General features: G+C 37.6%; 1 protein-coding gene across 11 annotated transcripts in view; it reads right to left on the bottom strand.

Annotated features, from left to right (window-relative positions):
• Positions 1 to 19,283, bottom strand: part of Rh50 (Rhesus blood group-associated glycoprotein Rh50) — a 415,396-nt gene that overhangs the window by 48,592 nt on the left and 347,521 nt on the right. For all 11 annotated transcript variants that reach the window (XM_083092852.1, XM_083092847.1, XM_083092854.1 and 8 more), the window contains one exon: positions 8,152 to 8,234. In XM_083092852.1, coding sequence (XP_082948978.1) covers positions 8,152 to 8,234 — 83 coding nt within the window. The remainder of the gene's footprint in view (positions 1 to 8,151; positions 8,235 to 19,283) is intronic.

Here is a 19,283-nt window from a genome sequence, read left to right as displayed (position 1 = left end):
TATACTCGCTCGCTGTCTCGCTTGCACGCATACACTCGCTCGCTGTCTCGCTTGCACGCATACACTCGGTTGCTCTCTCGGTCTTATGCATTCGCCTTAATCGAACGGCCCACCTGGAAGGGGAACATCGGAATGCAGCCGACCGGGTATAAAAGCCGGCCGAGCCGGATCATCGAGACCAGATCCCGTCCTGCGATCCCATCGAACGCTCCGACCAGATCATTAACTCGAGGTGTCTCTCGATCCAGCCGGGTGTCTCCGGCTTCCTGACCGAGGTGTTTCTCGGATCCGCTATTGAGGTGTCTCTCGATCCAGCCGGGTGTCTCCGGATTCCTGACCGAGGTGTTTCTCGGATCCGCTATCGAGGTGTCTCTCGATCCAGCCGGGTGTCTCCGGATTCCTGACCGAGGTGTTTCTCGGATCCGCTATCGAGGTGTCTCTCGATTCGACCGGGTGTCTCCGGATTCCAGGGCTGACGTGACACTCAGCTCTTCCGCTTTGTACAGTAGTTTAAGTTGCGCCGCCGACCGTTGCGATATTCCGCCCGCGTTTGCGTTCTGTCTTGTACATAGTTTCCCGCCTAGATTTAATTGTCCGCGCACGCTTGCATGCTGCCTTGTACATAGCTTAGATTTAATCGCGACTCGAATTCCAGACACACTACGATACGAACACGTTCAACCGCACCAACACACACACACACACACACACACACACACACACACACACACCACGCACACAAACATACCACTTGTACATATTGTAAATATTCATAATAATAATAAAGAGTGTTTCCCCGCATTGTTCGCACAAGCTTGATTCTCCCCTTCTCTCGAATCCTGACTAACCGACGAGCCGATCCGGAGCGTCGAGAAAGGCGACCGCGTTACAATTATAACAAATATTTAAAATGTTCTCCATTGTTTTTTAAACAATAATATAAACGGTAAAAATACATAAATACATAATACGATAAAAGTGCATAAAAGGTTACACATCACCGATTTTATCGCCGCTTGGATATGTTATAAAGAATGTTGTTCTGAATAATTTCCCGCAAAAAATAAACGGGGGACGGTATTAGTTTGGAAAACATAACAAGTTAAAGTTTGACAATTTTAACACAATTTTTCTTAGACATTATAAACTGTTCTTAGGCATTAAGAACATCGTATATGTATATGAGGTTTGTTTACATCCTATTGATTTATTTGATATCTTTTATAGTACATGCGTGAATGCAGCGGGTTCCACCCCCCCCCCCGTACGGAGGGCTCCACTTCCAGAAAATATAATCTAACTAAAACCTATTTCTGATTTAAATTAAAATTTGGTTTAAATCAAAAATAGGTTTGGGTTAGATTATATCTTCTGGAAGTGGAGGCTCCCTTAAGAGGGGCGGAACCCACTTTGTCCACGTATGTACTTTACAAGACAAAGCGAATGTGAAAATCACAAGTTATGAAGCGGACTTAATCTAAAATTACATTTTTCGTCGTTCTTTATACTCACGTTTTTCATATTGTATAGAATAACATATGAAAAGCATACACTCACGATTTAAATCTGTGTGATATTTGTGGACATTTAATGTGTCCGTGAATAATTTTCCGATCCACAAGAAAATCTATTAATTAATTTATTTTTAACCTCAATAATGCTTCGGATAAAAACTCACAGGGAGCAAAACGTGGCACAATAGACAGCGCACTAGTTTACAACATCAAAGGCCTCGGGTTCGAGTCCCGGTATATGCTCGCCAGTATATGCTCTACTTCAGTGCTGGGATTTATTTGCAACTTTCGGCCAGATTTCTTAGCTTACGCCTACTGTTCCCCTCTTACCGCTCGCGCCGCTCGTAACTAAGGAGCGCTCAGGAACGTGCGCGTCACAAATGTAATGTGGCAATCTATCTATCTAAGTTCTCTTTATTGTAATTACGTTTCAAAACACAAATATTTTAAATTGTTACAAAACATATACGTAATTAATAATAGAAGAATTATTTTTATTATTAATAAACAATAAAGAGAACTTAGATAGATTGCCACATTACATTTGTGACGTTCACGTTCCTGAGCGCTCCTTAGTTACGAGCGTCTGGCGGCGCGGTTGTTAAGGCGCAAGCGGTAAGAGGGGAACAGTAGGCGTAAGCTAAGAAATCTGGCGAAAGTTGCAAGTAAATCCTAGCACTGCTCTACTTAACCGAAAAATTGTATATGCTCGCTCCTCTCTCGGAGGGCAAACCACCGAGAAATTCTTGCCAAGAATATCTCTCTAATGTAGCTGTTTGGAATCGGCATTAAACTGTAGGTCCCATATACATATGTTATAATCTGATGCGCAACATAGGTATATGAAAGAGAGAAATCACCACGTTCGAAATCGAACTAGAACTGAGAAGAAGAATGCTTAGGAATTCGTGTAGTCACATGTTGAAAACTGTTAGCGAACTATATGAAAAATAAGTTTTTTTTTATTTTTATTTTTATTAAGAGACCACATAGGCCAGAGAACAGATTGATCCAGTCAAGAGAGACCGTCTTACAATATTATTATCAGAGAGACACTGACATAGGATAATCAGTATTACAGTAAATACTGCAAATATTTTTATAAATCCCCAAATATCACATGGGGAAATACTATTTAAGCCTACATTAAGTTTGTGAGTTTGGTTCTCTTCAAACGTCTCAGCTTCCTCTCAGTGTTGAAGAGGCGAGATGCCAGCTTGTTTAAATGATTAGCAAGGCGTTTTTTATGCCTTTTGGCAGCTAATATTATTTCCTCAGCAACAGCGGTAATTTTGAGATCCCGATGTATGTCAGCATCGCGACAATACCACGGTGCAGTGATAATATCTTTAAGCACTTTGTTCTGAAACATCTGGATAATTTTGATATTCGAGTCCGCGCTGCATCTCCACAGTTGGATTCCATAGATCCAGACAGGTGTGAGGATCTATTTGTACAGCAAAAGTTTATTATGCACCGACAACTTGGAGTTCCTACCGATCATCCACTCCATTTTTAAGCGCATTGAGTTTAATTATTTCCGCTTGATCTTAATGTGCTCCTTTCAACGAAGCTTAGCACCAAGAGTCATGCCAATATATTTTACGCAGTTAAAGTACGGAAAAATTTTCTGATTAATGGTAATTGATTGTTTATCTGCCTTTTTTTTAGCGTAAAGTCAATATGTTGAGACTTACTTTTGTTTAATTTTTATTCGCCATTTATTAGTTCAGTCCACAATAGGGTCTATATTTCTTTGTAGCTTCCTAGTGGATGAGATATTATCATCCTCAGTGGCCAGAATCGCAGTATAGTCAGCAAACGTTGCCACTTTGACCCCAGAGGTCTTTGGAATGTCATCAATATAAAGAAGATACAGCATTGGTCCCAGAACGCTATTCTGAGGAATGCCAGCAGCAATTTTCCGAAAGCTAGAGTAGGTGCTATCATATTTCACTCTGAAACTACGAGGTACGAAACTCCCGTAGGAACGATTTCAATAACTCATTGAATGATTTTAGAAGCATCTTTTCCAGCTTAAACACCAGTCTCGTGCCAGATCTTATCGAAGCTTGGGAGACATCAAGTAGCACAACTGAACAAGCTTTCTTATTTTCCAAGGCAGATTCAATCATGTCAGTGATGCAATGTGCCTGGTCAATTGTAGAGTGCTTGTCCCGGAAACCAAATTGACGATCTGGTAGAAGTTGGTTTCTTACAATGATAGGTTTTAATCTCTTAATAATAAGTTTTTTAAAAACTTTAGATATAATTGAAAGGAGCGAGATCGGCCTAAGATGTGACATCATTTAAGAGTTTATCAGGTTTAGGTACTAGAATTACTTCAGCTATTTTCCATTGTTTTAGGAAATATCTCATTCTTACAGATGCATTAAATAGGTGAGTTAACCTCATAATGCCTTTGCACAGCAGTTCTGACAGCATGCGAAACGTAATGCAGTCAAAGTTAGGAGCTTTTTTAGGGGGTTCAGGCGATTGATTTCTTTTTCTATTTCTTACGGAGAGATAGTGAAAAGGGGGTAACATCCCTACATCTACAACCATATTTGCAATGGAACTGACACCATCATGTGGTTGGAAGACACTTTCAAGGTGATTTACATGGAGATCTGCTTTTTTCTGATTACTTCTAGCCCACGTTCCATCCAATTTTCTAATAGGTGGAGCATTAACAATGGGTCTCGTAATGCGTTTTGTCGCTTTCCACAGTGAATAGCTAGAATCCTTCCCGGTTGAAAGTTTTTGAAGATAATTGAAGATTCCTTGATTTTTGAGTTCGTGAATTAGTCTCTTAAGTTTTTTTATTAAAGATGGATTTGCGCTCAGGATCACGGGATTTCTGCCAGTTTCTGCGAACTTTCCTCTTTTCCCTTATCAATTCTTTGATTTCAACAGAAAAATGGGAACTAGACTATACATTTTTACTAATAGTAGGGGTACTATCTTTAATTGCTAGCAGGAGCTGCTTAGTAAACAATTTGCCTTTTTCAATCTCGAATGTTTTAAGAGGAACATTAAAAGTTATTTTATCTGGTAAATCTTTACTTTAACTTACCCACCTCTAATGACTTTGACCTTGACCTATATTGTCAAGGTCACTACCCTGAGTGATCTCCAAAAAGTTTTAGCCGTCGGTCATTGTTTATTAAAAAGTTATAAACAAATAAAGTTTCATGAATTTCACGTAATTTTCGAACATATTACGTACTTAATAAAATGTATTTATAAGAAATATACGTTTATTTAATTATTTTTTATTTTTAATAACAAATATTTAATAAATTATTTAGGCAAAATAAAAAAAAATATCAAAACAACAGTATCTCTATCACAAGTGAAATAAGTAAGCTAAATCAGAAATATATAAACGTGTTATTACACAGTGCTTCGCAGTATATCAAACATTCAGTATATTCAAAGTTGTCAAATAGTGAACATGTTGCTTATGAAAAAATTACAAACCCATGAGAGGTCCATCAGAAACGTATGTGTACATACACAAGACGCACACACACACATACACACACACGCGCGCGCGCGGGGGTGCAAGGGGGCCTTCGGCCCCCCCTCCCGCACCACCCCGCCGGTAGGCCAGGTGGACCTCGTTTTACAACTTACAACATCTGTCCATTGTAGCAAAGCAACGTCCACCTAGCCTACCGGCGGGGTGGTGGGGGAGGGGGGCCGAAGGCCCCCTTGCACCCCCCGCGTGTGTGTGTGTGTGTGCGTGTGTGTATGTGTACACATACATTTCTGATGGACCTCTCATGGGTTTGTAATTTTCTATGCTAAGCGATGTATCCATTGTATCCATATAATTCGTCAAACTTTATTTGTTTATAACTTTGTAATAAACAATGACCGACGGCTAAAACTTTTTGGAGGTCACTCAGGGTAGTGACCTTGACAACATATGTCAAGATCAAAGTCATTGGAGTAAGTTAAAGTAAAGATTTACGATAGTAGAATCGTTGAGAGTCAGAATAACCGGTGAATAACCTGAACTGAGGTCAAAGCTGGATCCCACATTTATATACTTAGACGAAAGGGCTTTGACGATATTAAAGTCAGTGACATCAGGTTGTCTATTTAGGTCTGCGGGCTAGTAGCTAAGACGGCAACTCGATAGGAATTCGTAGTTTAGGAATTTTCCAGCATGGAATAACTCTTTTTACTTTGATGAAGTTATAAATCTGCTGCACCAATGGGAGTGCTTTGCATTGAAGTCCCCACTAACAATGAAGGAGTTTCCTAGAATATTAAAGAATTTGGCATATTCATCTTGGGTAATATTAGAGTGAGTCCCAATTGCGCACATTCCCGATCGAACACGACATTTCCCGATCGGACACAGTCTCGATCAAACACAGATCCGATGGGACACTGTCCCAATCGGATACAGACCCGATCGGACACAGACTCGATCGGACACAGTCCCGATCGGACACAGTCCCGATCGGACACAAACTCATGTGAAGTCGTACAATAATAGACTTCGTTTCGCACTGAAAGCACAGGGCGGTGTGAATTGAACTTCATTTCGCGTGTAAAGTTGCAAACCCATGTGGAGCCGTACAATAATAAACTTCGTTTCGCATTAAAAGCACAGGGCGAAAGCATGTGTCCGATCGGGAAATGTCGTCGTGTCCGATCGGAAATATGCGCAATTGGGACGATCCCTAATATTATGCTTAGGTGGACTATAGATTGTAGAGGTAGTAAATTTGTATCTTCTGCATTCTCCAGGCTGATAGTGAAGGCTTGGATGTTTTCTGAGTATTTCTTCATGATGTTTGATATTTGCTCTAATTAAAACAGAGTCTCCTCGGGCATTATTTGATGGGTGTACAATATGATAGATATTGAATTTTGAAACTAGATTCACGAATTTTGAAACTTGATTTTTTAATGAAATGAGTTGCAGAGATCAGACAAACGTCTATCTTTAATTCTTCGAGGAAAATTTCAAGCTCCAATTTGTGCTGGCGGAGGCCATTTGCATTCCACGCAAAACGAATAGAACCCGCCATCGTTAACCTAAGAGTGAAAGATAAGTGAAACCAATTATTGACAACATATTTATGATTTACATGAAGTTATAGAAGATGTCAAATAGATCAGTACAATGTAAACAAACCTCATATATATGTATATACAACGTCCTTAATAATAATCTAATAATAGTCTATAATGCGTAAAAGAAGCGTTAAAATCGTCAAACTTCAACTTGTTATATTTTCTAAGTTAATGCCGTTTCCAACTTATTTTTTGCGGGAATTACTTAGAACAATCTGCTCTATAACATATAACATAAGCGGCGATAAAATCGATGCTGTGATTATCTTTTATGCACTTTTACTCGATTTTTTAATTCTGAACGAACAAGTTTCTCTGAATAAAAATTAAATGCGGTTTTTTTTTAATTTCTTAGGGAGAATCTATGTGTAATATTTCTATAGAATGTAAGATTAATTTTAATGCAAATATTATTTAAAATTTACAAATTGCTCACGAATTTGTTCTATTTGGCTAGTTATAATTGTTGATTTCATATTTTTTGATATTTTATTTCTTAGGAAAATTATTTTTTAAGGTTTTATTTTTTTTTAGGAATATTAGTTTTTGAGGGAAAGTTTTTGTAAATTATATTTAAAAAATAAGTGAAACCAATTGTTGCCAACACATTTATGATTTATACATGGAGCTATATTTAAGAATGTTTTTTTGTTAAATGGTTTGTTACATACAAGGTGGAATATTTTTTACTTGGCGTATTATTTTTATCTTTGTAAGGTTTTTTAGAGGAATATCACACCTTTTTGTAAAAATTTATGTCTTTTCTGCGAAAAGTATATATTAGAAAAAAATTCTTTTTAGTATTTTATTTTTTTAGGAAAATTATTTTTTAAGGTTTTACTTTTTTAAGGAAAATTATTTTGTGAGGGAAAATTTTTGTAAATTACTTTTAAGGATATTTTCTTATTAAAGTTTTATTATATATAAGATGGCATATTTTTTATGTACTTGTATCTTTTAAACCAAAAAGTGTTATCCTACACTTTTTTTGCGCAAAATCAAGACAGTCTCCTCTATAACATATCCAAGCGGCGATAAAATTGATGCTGTGTAACGTTTTACTTTTACCGAAATGTATAATAAACTCAAATTTATTGATTAAATGATTATCTTATTAACTTGGTCTTCCCATCTCAAGGAAAATAGATTAGATTCCGTACTGAAAGAGGGTCGTTGAACGAACGTTTGAACAAACAGTATAATTGAACAAATAGTAAGAATTTTAGCAGTCGTTTACCTACTTTTTGAATCCTACTGTTCATTCAACTTGAGTTGTATGCCACGAGGCATACGCGACTTCGAGATAATAGTTATTACTTCTTTCGACCTTCGTCAGATCTGGACATAATAATTGCTTAATTTTTTACATAAAAATATTTGAGATATATTACTAATGAAACTAATTTACTATTTTACTAATAAATATAAACATTTTCTTTTTAACTTTTCTTAGTTTTCTAAATTAAATCTTAATTTAGTTAATTTAATTTTCTAAATTAAATCTTACTTTATGTTTAAATATTGATTATATCATAATTACCGTAAGATACTTGTAGCCCAGTACGCTAATTACACCGGATAAAGCGCCGATAATCAAAGCACCCACTGGTTCGCACATCATACCTGTGTGTATTAAGAAAATTAAGATTAGAGAAAGATATATTTAATTTTCAAGGAACAAGATTAATAGCATCAATAAAAAATGTTATATTTGTTTCTTGAACAAATTGTTGACTGTTATAAAAAATTGTTTATAACAGTCAAAAACAATTTTGGTAATTATTTACATTAACGGACACCTCGCCGATGAACTTCATCTTTACACATGTTGTAGAGCTGAGGTTGCTTATTAATTTTTCTCTATATTTTATTTGGCGGTTTCTTATAGCTTCTGAGATATTTAAGGAAAAAGGTGTAGTGATTGAAACGTAATTTTCTGACACCACTTACATTTAATACACAAACTACACGGATTGTTTGTATACTAAAACAGGCTTCGTCCTTACCGTTGTATTTTCACCTGCAAAAAAAGTCTCTATTTTGAGTAATACACAAACACAACGCAATTTAGATTACATAAATTAAATTTTAATTGTAAATGAATGATTTTCAGTGAAAGTGAACTTTGCTATATTTTGTAAAGTATATGCAGTGATACAGTATGTTCCGCCCCTCCTACGGAGGGGCTTCACTTTTTCAAGATATAACCCAACTCTATTTCTGATTTCGTGTTTTAATATTGCACAAAACAGAAACTTTTTTTAGGGACACACACACACACACACACACGCTGGGGGTGCAAGGGGGCCTTCGGCCTCCCCTCCCGCAACCACCCCGCCGGTAGGCAAGGTGGACTTCGCTTTACAACTTACAGCATATATCCATTGTGATTGAACTCTTCGCAATGCGTCCCCTACCGGCGGGGTGGTTGCGAGAGGGGTGGCCGAAGGCCCCCCTTGCACCCCCCCCCGTGTGTGTGTGTACACATACATTTTGATATGTTTTAATTGTATTAAATTGTATTAAATTTTATATAAATTTAAATTGTATTAAATGTATTTAAAATAATTATTTTTTTATATAACAGCTAAAATAGTAAGTTTATGAAAAAAATGCATATAACCTTTTTTGTAGTTTTTCAGGGGCTTTATTTTTTGCTTAAAATTTTTTTTCTCAAGTCAATATTTTCGGGGATAAAAAGCATTAAAATTGTGAAATTCTTTTGTTAATAACTTTTTAATAAACAACGAGCGACGGCTAAAATCTTTTGAATGTTACTCAGGACAGTGACCTTGACATATAACCTTAACATATGTCAAGATCAAGGTCATCAGAAGTTGCTCCCCTAAAGTAAATAATTACCCATCGCGGACAATTTGTGTTTTCATGAATAATACGATGATTGATTAAATAATCAATCAATTTCTTCTCGTCACTGACGATACTAAGAAATTCGTAAAGACGCATGTTAACTACGTAACCAACATATTGCGACTAAACGACTTTGCTAGATAATATGAATACTCAAGAGCAAACAGGAATTGCTCCATTAAGAGTAAATTTTACTTCATTTTAGGAAATACATGCATAGGTACAGTATGTTCCGCCCCCCGTTCCACTTTCAGAAGATATAACCTAACCCGTGTTTGTGATGCGGGATACATTTCACTTTGCATAGAAAGTTACAAATCTATGTGAAATTATGCAACAATTGACTTTTCTTTCGATAAATGTATTAATGAACTTATGAAACTTCTTTTGTTTATATCTTTTTAATAAATAATGACCGCCGACTAAAACCTTCACAACATTACTCAGAATGATGATCTTGATAACATATGTGAGACTCGCTTCGCGTGGAAAAGTATAGGCGTGGACACAGTGGGTTCCGCTCCCCTGCGGCGGGCTCCACTATTAAAAAACTAGACACATAGGTTCGGGTTGCACCTTGCTTCGCGAAAGTTGCAAACCCATGTGGAACCTCACTTCGCGTGAAAAAATGTATACGTGGACACAGTGGGTTTCGCCCCCCTAATTATTTATATGTTTTTAGCAAAAATCGGTAAAAATCTGTTTAAGGACATTCATTTACAGTGTTTCTACAAAAATTCATTGCAATCGAGCGTGGATCGTTTTCAGAAGTTTAGCCAAATTACATATAAATAATAATATAAATATAAATATAATATAAATATATCTCTTATTATTTATTATTATATATAATTTAATATAATTATATAAATCTATATATAATTGCACAGATTTGATATAGTTACATACATTTATATAATTGTATACAATTGAGCCGATAAAGATTTCTAATTTAATTGTATTTAAAAATATATAATTGTATCTAATCATATATACATATATATGATTTTATATGATCACTTCGTTCGTTTACCGTTACGTAACGCTACGTAACCGCTTCTATCTCGTATTTAAGTTTAATTACGAGAATTATGTAAAGCTTGCAAAGGGTGACAAATATGATTAAAAATATTTTGCTTCAATTTAATTTCTGATACAAGTTCCTTCAATGGAGCAACTTCAGATTTCAGATATTAAATTAATTTTATAAGTCGGACAAATAAATGTCCAGTGAATAAATGAAAATGATTAGTTCATTATATACTTAAGATGTAAAATTCAATATATATATATAAATATAAAAGCAGATGTAAAATTCAATATATATATATATATATATATATATATATATATATACAGGGTGTCCGATTCGTGAGGGACCAAACGAAAAGTGATGATAGATTGGGTCAAACTAAGAAGAAAAGTCCTCTATCATTTTGCAAAATTCGCAATAATTATTAAGTAATAAGCAAAAATGTCACATAAAGGTTTAATTTTTTAAATGGAATCCCCTATTTTTTATTATGTATTCTTATAGCTTATTTCGAGAGCTTTCCAAAACACTATAATAAAGTATTTCTTCATTGAGTACTTTTCGAGTTATGAGGCTTGAAATAATTTCTTAATTTTACATAAACCATAAAATATCTAGTAAAATATTCATTTTTCGATTATCTTACCTTAATACTTTTATATGCAAAATAATGAGAGGAATCAATTGGTGTAAAAAAAACATAGTTGTTTTTAAGAAAAAATATGTAATTGTTAATTGCAAATTACATATTTTTTCTTCGAAACAATTATGTGTTTTCTTTACACCAATTGATTCCTCTCATTGTTTTGTATATAAAAGTATTAAGGTAAGATAATCGAAAAATGAATATTTTACTAGATATTTTATGATTTATGTAAAATTAAAAAATTATTTCAAGCCTCATAACTCGGAAAGTACACAATAAAGAAATACTTTATTATAGTGTTTTGGAAAGCTCTCGAGATAAGCTATAAGAATACATAATAAAAAATAGGGGGTTCCATTTAAAAAATTAAAGGTAACCTTCATGTGACATTTTTGCTTATTACTTAATAATTATTGCGAATTTTGCAAAATGGTAGAGGACTTTTCTTTTTAGTTTGACCCAATCTATTATCTATTATTTTCGTTTGGTCCCTCACGAATCGGACACCCTGTATATATATATATATATATATATATATATATATATATATATAAAAATTCGTCTAAAAGAACCTTACAAAGATAAAAAAAATACGCCAAGTATATAAAAAATATTCTACCTTGTATGCAACCAAATGTTTAATAAAAAATGTCTTTAAAAATAATTTATAGTCATTTGCCTTCACAAAATCACTTTTCTAAAAAACAAAACAAATGTTATCTAAAAAAATATTTAAAAAAAATATCAAAACTAAATATGAAATCAATATAATTACTATTAGTCAAGTATTTAAGAACAATTTGTAAATTTGATATAATATTTGCCGTGAAATCAATCTTACATTGTAGAAATATTATACGTAAATTTTCCCTAAGAAATTAAAACGCATTTTATATTTATTCAAAGAAACTTGATTTTTAAAATATTTAAAATCAACACTAAATGAGAATTAGGATTCTTTTAATTCCTAAAACATTTTTTATACAATGTGTATAATTTAAAAGAAACGTTTTACGCAAGTTTTAAATCGCACAGTCCCTAAATCGAAGTAAGTTATGAAAACCTGGCGTGCCCGGATTGTAATCGAACACAGATTAAATATTTAATTACATAATATCTAAGATTTTACATTTTATTGGGGATATATTTGTTTTTAATGTAAACGATCCGGGCACGCCAAGTTTTCATAACTTACTTCGATTTAGGGACTGTGCGATTTAAAATTTGCGTAAAACGTTTTTTTTTTAAATTATACACATTGTATAAAAAATGTTTTAGGAATTAAAAGAATCCTAATTCTCATTTAGTGTTGATTTTAAATATTTTAAAAATCAAGTTTCTCTGAATAAATATAAAATGCGTTTTAATTTCTTAGGGAGAATTTACGTGTAATATTTTTACTATAATGTAAGATTGATATTTCATGGCAAATATTATAACAAATTTACAAATTGCTCTTAAGTACTTGATTAATAGTAATTATTGATTTCATATTTAGTTTTGATATTTTATTTTTTAATATTTTTTTAGGAAAATTATTTGTTTTGTTTCTTAGAAAAATGATTTTGTGAAGGAAAATTACTATAAATTATTTTTAAAGACATTTTTTATTAAATATTTGATTGCATACAAGGTAGAATATTTTTTATGTACTTGGCGTATTTTTTTTATCTTTGAAAGGTATTTTTTAGACGGATATCACATCTTTTTGTAAAATTTTATATCCTTTCTGTAAATTCATTTTTGGGGGAAAATTTTTGTAAATTATTTTTAGGGATACTTTTTTATTTATGAAAATGGTTACTGTACAGTAAATTAGTTTTTCTATAAGTCTTGTCTAACAGCATAGGTTTTATATTTCTATAGTACACCGTTTCTAAAATATTAGATTTCACCCCCCCAAGGGATGGTTTTTAAAAATTGTTATTATATGCTTAATTAGTCTTTCTACAAGTCATCACTAATAGTATAAGTTTTATATTTTTATAGTACAGCGTTTCTGAAACTAGATTTCACCCCCAAGGGGTGGTTTTTAAAAATTGTTACTATACGCTTAATTAGTCTTTCTACAAGTCATAATTAACAGTACAGGTTTTATATTTTTGTAGTGTACCGTTTCTGAAATATTATATTTCACCCCCAAGGGGTGGTTTTTAAAAATTATTATTATATGGTAAATTAGTTTTTATAGAAACCTTAATAACGGCACAAGTTTTATATTTTTGTGGTGTACCATTTCTGAAATATTAGATTTCACCTCCAACGGGTGGTTTTTAAAAATTGTTATTATACGGTAAATTATAGTCTTTGTAAGAAACCTTAACTATAACGGCGTAAATCCCATATTTCTGCAACGCATCATTTTCGAGATATCGTTTTCCATCTTCAAGGGATGTTTTTTGAAATTTTTGGGGGAAAATTTTTGTAAATTATTTTGAGGGATATATTTTTATTAAATGCTTTTTGAAATTTGCTTTTATAAGGGATGGTTTTTGAAAATTGTTACGATAAATTACTTTTTTTTTTAATTTTATTTAAAGCAGAAGTTCCGTATTTTTACGGCTTCGTTCCTAAGATATTAAATTCTATCCCGAAAGAGTAGTTTTGAAAATTGTTACTGTACGATAAATTAATTTCTCACACGTACGTACACATATGCATATACATATCACACGTATGCACGTATATTATTTTGTCTCTTAAATCATTGTATATATCGAAGCAATAATCGTATACGTACGCTGTGAACGTCACTTGAGGGACAAACTCGCTTTGCGTGTGTGCGTGCGAGCATATGTACGTGAGTTTGAATCTGGAGAAAAACGAAAAATGTCACAATTCTGATATTCGATCATCATTTCTCAGGATTGACTGCACTGATTTTATTCAAACTGGTCGCAATCGAAAGCTTATATTCACATTACATAATAAAAATGTTAGATTTTTGATTACGTCTTTAGTTTTTAAAATATTTTAATCGAAAGTTTACATGACGTAAAATTCCGGATAAGCTACTTGGTAGCGCCGCGTCGAGAGCAGTGACTCTCAATGCTCGGATCCTGTTTTTTATTTTTATTTATTTTTATGTACTTAGCGTCGCAACGCTGCCGCGTCGCTTGATAAAATTTTTAATTTTATGTGAAATAGATGTTATAATATTATTTAATTATGTTCGGAATTCGTTGCTCCGAACGGTCTTATTCGGCTCGCGCGACGCGTTTACAAATCGCAACGGCCGTGAGGGTGAGAGAGAGAGAGAGAGAGATCCGAGTATTTTGGTGCGCGCTCTCTCTGACGCGTTGAAATTCGCCCGGACTACGCGATCTCCGAGCGATCAATCGTTCTTAAACTGTTTCTTCGGTTGTTTTCGACATTCTCGCTAAAGGCTCGCAGCCGATTTCGCTCCCGATATTTAATCTGTCTTGCGACGGCCACGTCGTAGCGCACACATCGAGTCCTCGCCCTATGATTCTCTGCCTGCAGCGCTTCCTAGTCTGCCCGCATCGCGGAATTTTTGCTATTTGGTGCAAGGTGCGCTAATCAGTGCTAATCAAAGATAACAGTGCAGTGGCCGTCACAAGGGTGTTCGCGCTCTCGTTCATTCACCATTGCTTTTCCCGTCGGGAAATCATCAGCGCGTGATCATTCACTCATATGTAAACGGGCATTGCCTAAACGAAACTCATTGTGCAGCGTTCTCTTTAATTGTGCATTCTGTGGAGTGCGTGTGTTATCGGCGACGTGTAGGTCCGCGATTCAATCCTGTTTGGTGGTTCGCGTTCGCGATCGTCGCAGCGAATTAAACCGGCAGTTAGCAGGACAGGAGGATTTCCGCTCGACGCCATTACCGCTAACGGGATCTAGGACCTTTACCGCGTAAACATTGTTCAAGCCACATGTCGACCGTCATTGTGTTATCGTTCTAAATAAACGAAAAGTTCCGCGAAATTCAGTGAACTTTTTTTAGACCTTCTTTAACTTCCATCTGTCCTACAACGAATCTACGGATTCGCGTAACGCACATTCCGCGCTCAGCGCTGGGCGGTTTCGGTGTTCGTGCTCGCGTATCCATATAGCGGTGTGCGAGCGCAATCGCAAACAAATTGCTGGTCTTCAGTGATGCCAGATTCCGGCCTTTCGGTAGCATGCGGTAGCATGGAGGGAGTAATAGAAGGAGACAAAACATGATTCTCTCTCCTTCTATTACCCCCTCCATGCTATCGCATACTACCGAAAGGCCGGAATCTGGCATCACTGCTGGTCCTTCGAGCCGGATCGTGAGTGTGTGTATGACATTGGGACCTCGTGTTTAACGTTTTTAAACGCTGCACAATGAGCGACGTTCTCGTAAAGCAAATGCTTTTGCAGCGCTCAATTGAGCGAGCGCTCGAGAACTTTAAGAAAGTGGGCAAAACAAATCTCACTGCGGCAAAAATCCGCACTCGGACCGCTGCCCTCAAGGACAACTGGATGAACTACCAGGACGGGCATGTTCTTCTTCTCAAGTCCGTGCCAGCGGCATCTCGATCTACGACGGACTATTTCGAGGAAAGCTACTACGAGACCACCGATGAGACTCATAGACGACCTGGGAGTACATGATTGAATGCCTCGAGGAATTGGAGCCTGTCGTGAGCCATAATCTATCTTTCGACACAACTGTCGTGCGTACAGACGCGTCCGCGCTTCCTCCCTCGCACCTCCCCCAGATCAAATTATCACCATTCGACGGGAATTATTCTGAATGGGAGAATTTTCGCGATCGATTTACCGCGCTGATCATTAAAAGTAAATCGTTATCGGATTTCGCGCGCATGCATTATCTTGCATCGTCGCTAAAGCGCCGAGCTCTCGATACAATTAGTAACATCGCGATCACCGCGGATAATCTTCCGATTGCTTGGAGCGCACTCGTCACGCGATTCGAAAACAAAAAGCAGCTTTTGACCTCTCATTTCTCGACGTTGCTCGGATTGTCTGTGATAAACAAAGAGTCTGCTTCTGATCTTCAATCTTTGTTCGATAAGATTAATATCACTGTCTCTTCACTAAAGAATTTAGATCGCTCTCCAAGCGACCTTTGGAACGATTTTCTTGTTCATTTGTGTACACAAAAACTAGATCCCGTTTCCCGGAAGGCGTGGCATCTTAAAACAAGCGATACCGACATTCCGCCAACGTTCATTAAATAAGTTTATGGCGCATCGAATTCGCGCGCTTGAGGAATGTTCTTCGAGTTCGGCCGTTAAAAATTCAAAACCTCCCGGTTCGTCTCGCATTACTGTCACGACTGCTTCCGCTACTGTGTTGTCGGCCTGCCCATTGTGCAAGGCTCGTCATTTTCTTAATACATGTACAAAATTTGTGGCTCAGAATCCGACTCAACGCCGCGAAACTGTTAAGAACTTTAAGCGCTGCTTTAATTGCTTGAGCGCTTCGCACTCGGTTCAGGACTGCAAAAGCAAGTATTCTTGCCAATCTTGCAGTAAAAGGCATCACTCGATGCTACACATCGATTCGGATTCTGAATCAAAACTCGCGACCTCTTAAGCGAAAGAGACGCCGACTCAGACAGCTTCAACCTCCGTTGAAGTTAATTCTTTGGTCGCTTCTACGACTTCGCGTTCGCGATCGCAGGTCCTTCTTGCTACCGCTCGTGTTAAATTAGAAACTGCTTCCGGCCGTTCCGTTGTCGTGCGCGCTCAGGGCTCGGAGGCTACTTTCATTTCGGACAGTTTGGCTCAGACTTTGCGAGCAAAAAGGATTCGAATGCCTATTTCGGTTTCCGCAGTGGGGGGTACTCAAGTCGGCACGGTGCGACATGCCGCACATATCAAAATCTCTCCCGTTAATTCCGCGACTCCGTCATTTTCAACGGCCGCTCTGATCCTTCCTTCATTAACCTTCTACGCTCCCAAACGAATATCCGATGGTTCGGCTCTCTCTTCTTTCTCATTTGGAATGGGCGGACCCTGATCCAACGAGTTCCGATCCCGTTCAAGTTCTCATTGGCGCTGATCTTTACGGCGATCTCATATTAGAAGGCGTCCGGAAAGGAAAACCCGGCCACCCCATTGCTCAACGGTCCATCTTCGGGTGGATTATTTTCGGTCCGCTCCACGCGGAGGCGGACCGATCCTCTCTTCACGTTGCGGTGCACCATTGCACATCTATACATACTCTTTCTGAGGCTATTCAGAAATTCTGGGAGTATGAGGACCTCCCATCCTGTCCAATTCTCTCGCCTCAAAACGAGCAGTGCGAGACTCATTTTCGTGTCAGCCATTCTCGTGACGAAAGTGGGCGATATATTGTTCGCCTGCCCTTCAAAAATCCACCTCCGATTGATATCGGACAATCGCGACAATCTGCCGAGCGCATGCTGCAATCTCTGTTACGTCGTTTCTCGTCACAGCCGGAATTAAAGCTCGAATATCAAAAATTCATGAGCGAATACGAAAGTCTCGGGCATATGCGTCCGGTTTCGGAGCCCCTCAGCTCGGGAATTCAAGCGGTGTATCTTCCGCATCATCCGGTGTTTCGCGCAGATAGCGCCACAACTCGCTTACGCGTCGTTTTTAATGCTTCATGTATTACGTCCAACGGCACAACGTTAAACGACCATTTGTTAGCCGGGCCTAAGCTACAAACGGATTGCCTTCGATTCTATTACAATGGCGACAATTTCGATTCGTGTACACCGCTGATATCGCTAAGATGTTCCGGCAAATTTTGATCGATTCGCGCGATCTCGATTATCAGCGGATTCGGTGGCAACCGGAGTCAAGTGACGTTCCATGCGACTACCAATTATTGACCGTTACTTATGGGATGACATGCGCGCCCTTCTTAGCTTTACGCGTCTTAAAGTGTTTGGTCGACGATGAGGGCGATCGGTTCCCTTTAGCTGCTTCAATTATTCGCAAACAAATTTACGTTGACAACGTCCTTTTCGGGGACAATGAAATCGAGTCGTTGCGCCAATCCCGCGATCAACTCATCTCTCTACTTCGGCGCGAGAAATTTAAATTGCGCAAATTGGTGAGCAATTCGCCCTCTTTACTAGCCGATCTCGATCCGTCGGATCACGGCTTAGCCTGCAGTAAAGCAATTGCGAGTGACGAGAAGGTCAAGGTGCTCGGGATCGAATGGAATCCGGCGCGCGACGTGTTTCAATTTAAGGTTGCTCTCGAAAAAATAGTCCCGAATAACAAACGTGCAATTCTTTCCGTTATTGCTAGATTATATGACCCCCTCGGCTGGGTCACTCCGGCTACAGTCTCTGCAAAAATTATTATGCAGCAGTTGTGGCGCTCACAGATTGATTGGGATGTCCCTGAGTCCATTTTAGCAAGGTGGCAACTTTTCTATTCTAAGTTGCCGCACCTCAACCAAATTTTGCTCGCTCGGTGGACCGGAACTCCGCCGGAGTCCCGACTCGAGCTGTACGGCTTCGCCGATGCATCAACGCACGCCTACGCCGCGGTCATTTATTTACGAACGATTACTCCGGCGGGCAATATCACTGTTTCACTGCTTGCGGGAAAATCAAGAGTCGCTCCGATCACCCCGCTGACAGTCCCTCGCCTCGAGTTGTCGGCAGCGCTCATTCTCTCTTGTTTATTAGTTTTCGTTCGAGACTCGCTCGAACTTCAATCCGTGCCATGTATTTGCTGGACGGATTCTACTATCGTCTTGACTTGGCTTATGACATCCCTCATGATAGACCATTTTCGTGGCGAATCGTGTCGCAATAATTTACTCTAATGTGCCGAATGCTACTTGGCGGTATGTGCCAACAACGTGCAATCCCTCAGACTGCGCGTCGCGGGGCCTTTATGGTGATGAGCTACTTGAACATCACCTGTGGTGGAACGGTCCATCATGGCTAATCTTACCGTCGACTGAATGGCCATTAGAGGCCGAGCCATTTCCAAGCGAACCTCCCAGTGAAGAAAAAAGGCACGCGCACCACGCATCTGCGCCTCCCGAGCGATGGGACATTGCGACGCGATTCTCATCGTGGCTAAAATTGATAAACGTTACGGCGTACTTATACAAGTTTTTAAACGCCTGTCGCGACCCGAAGCGCAGCCCTGCCTCGGTTAATGTGAAACCCATC

The sequence above is a fragment of the Camponotus vicinus genome, unplaced genomic scaffold (genome assembly GCF_025532165.1).
Source record: "Camponotus vicinus isolate PSW18456_S1 unplaced genomic scaffold, iyCamVici1.0 SCAF_3, whole genome shotgun sequence".
NCBI lineage: Eukaryota > Metazoa > Arthropoda > Insecta > Hymenoptera > Formicidae > Camponotus > Camponotus vicinus.
This window is presented reverse-complemented; position numbering and strand designations above follow the sequence as displayed.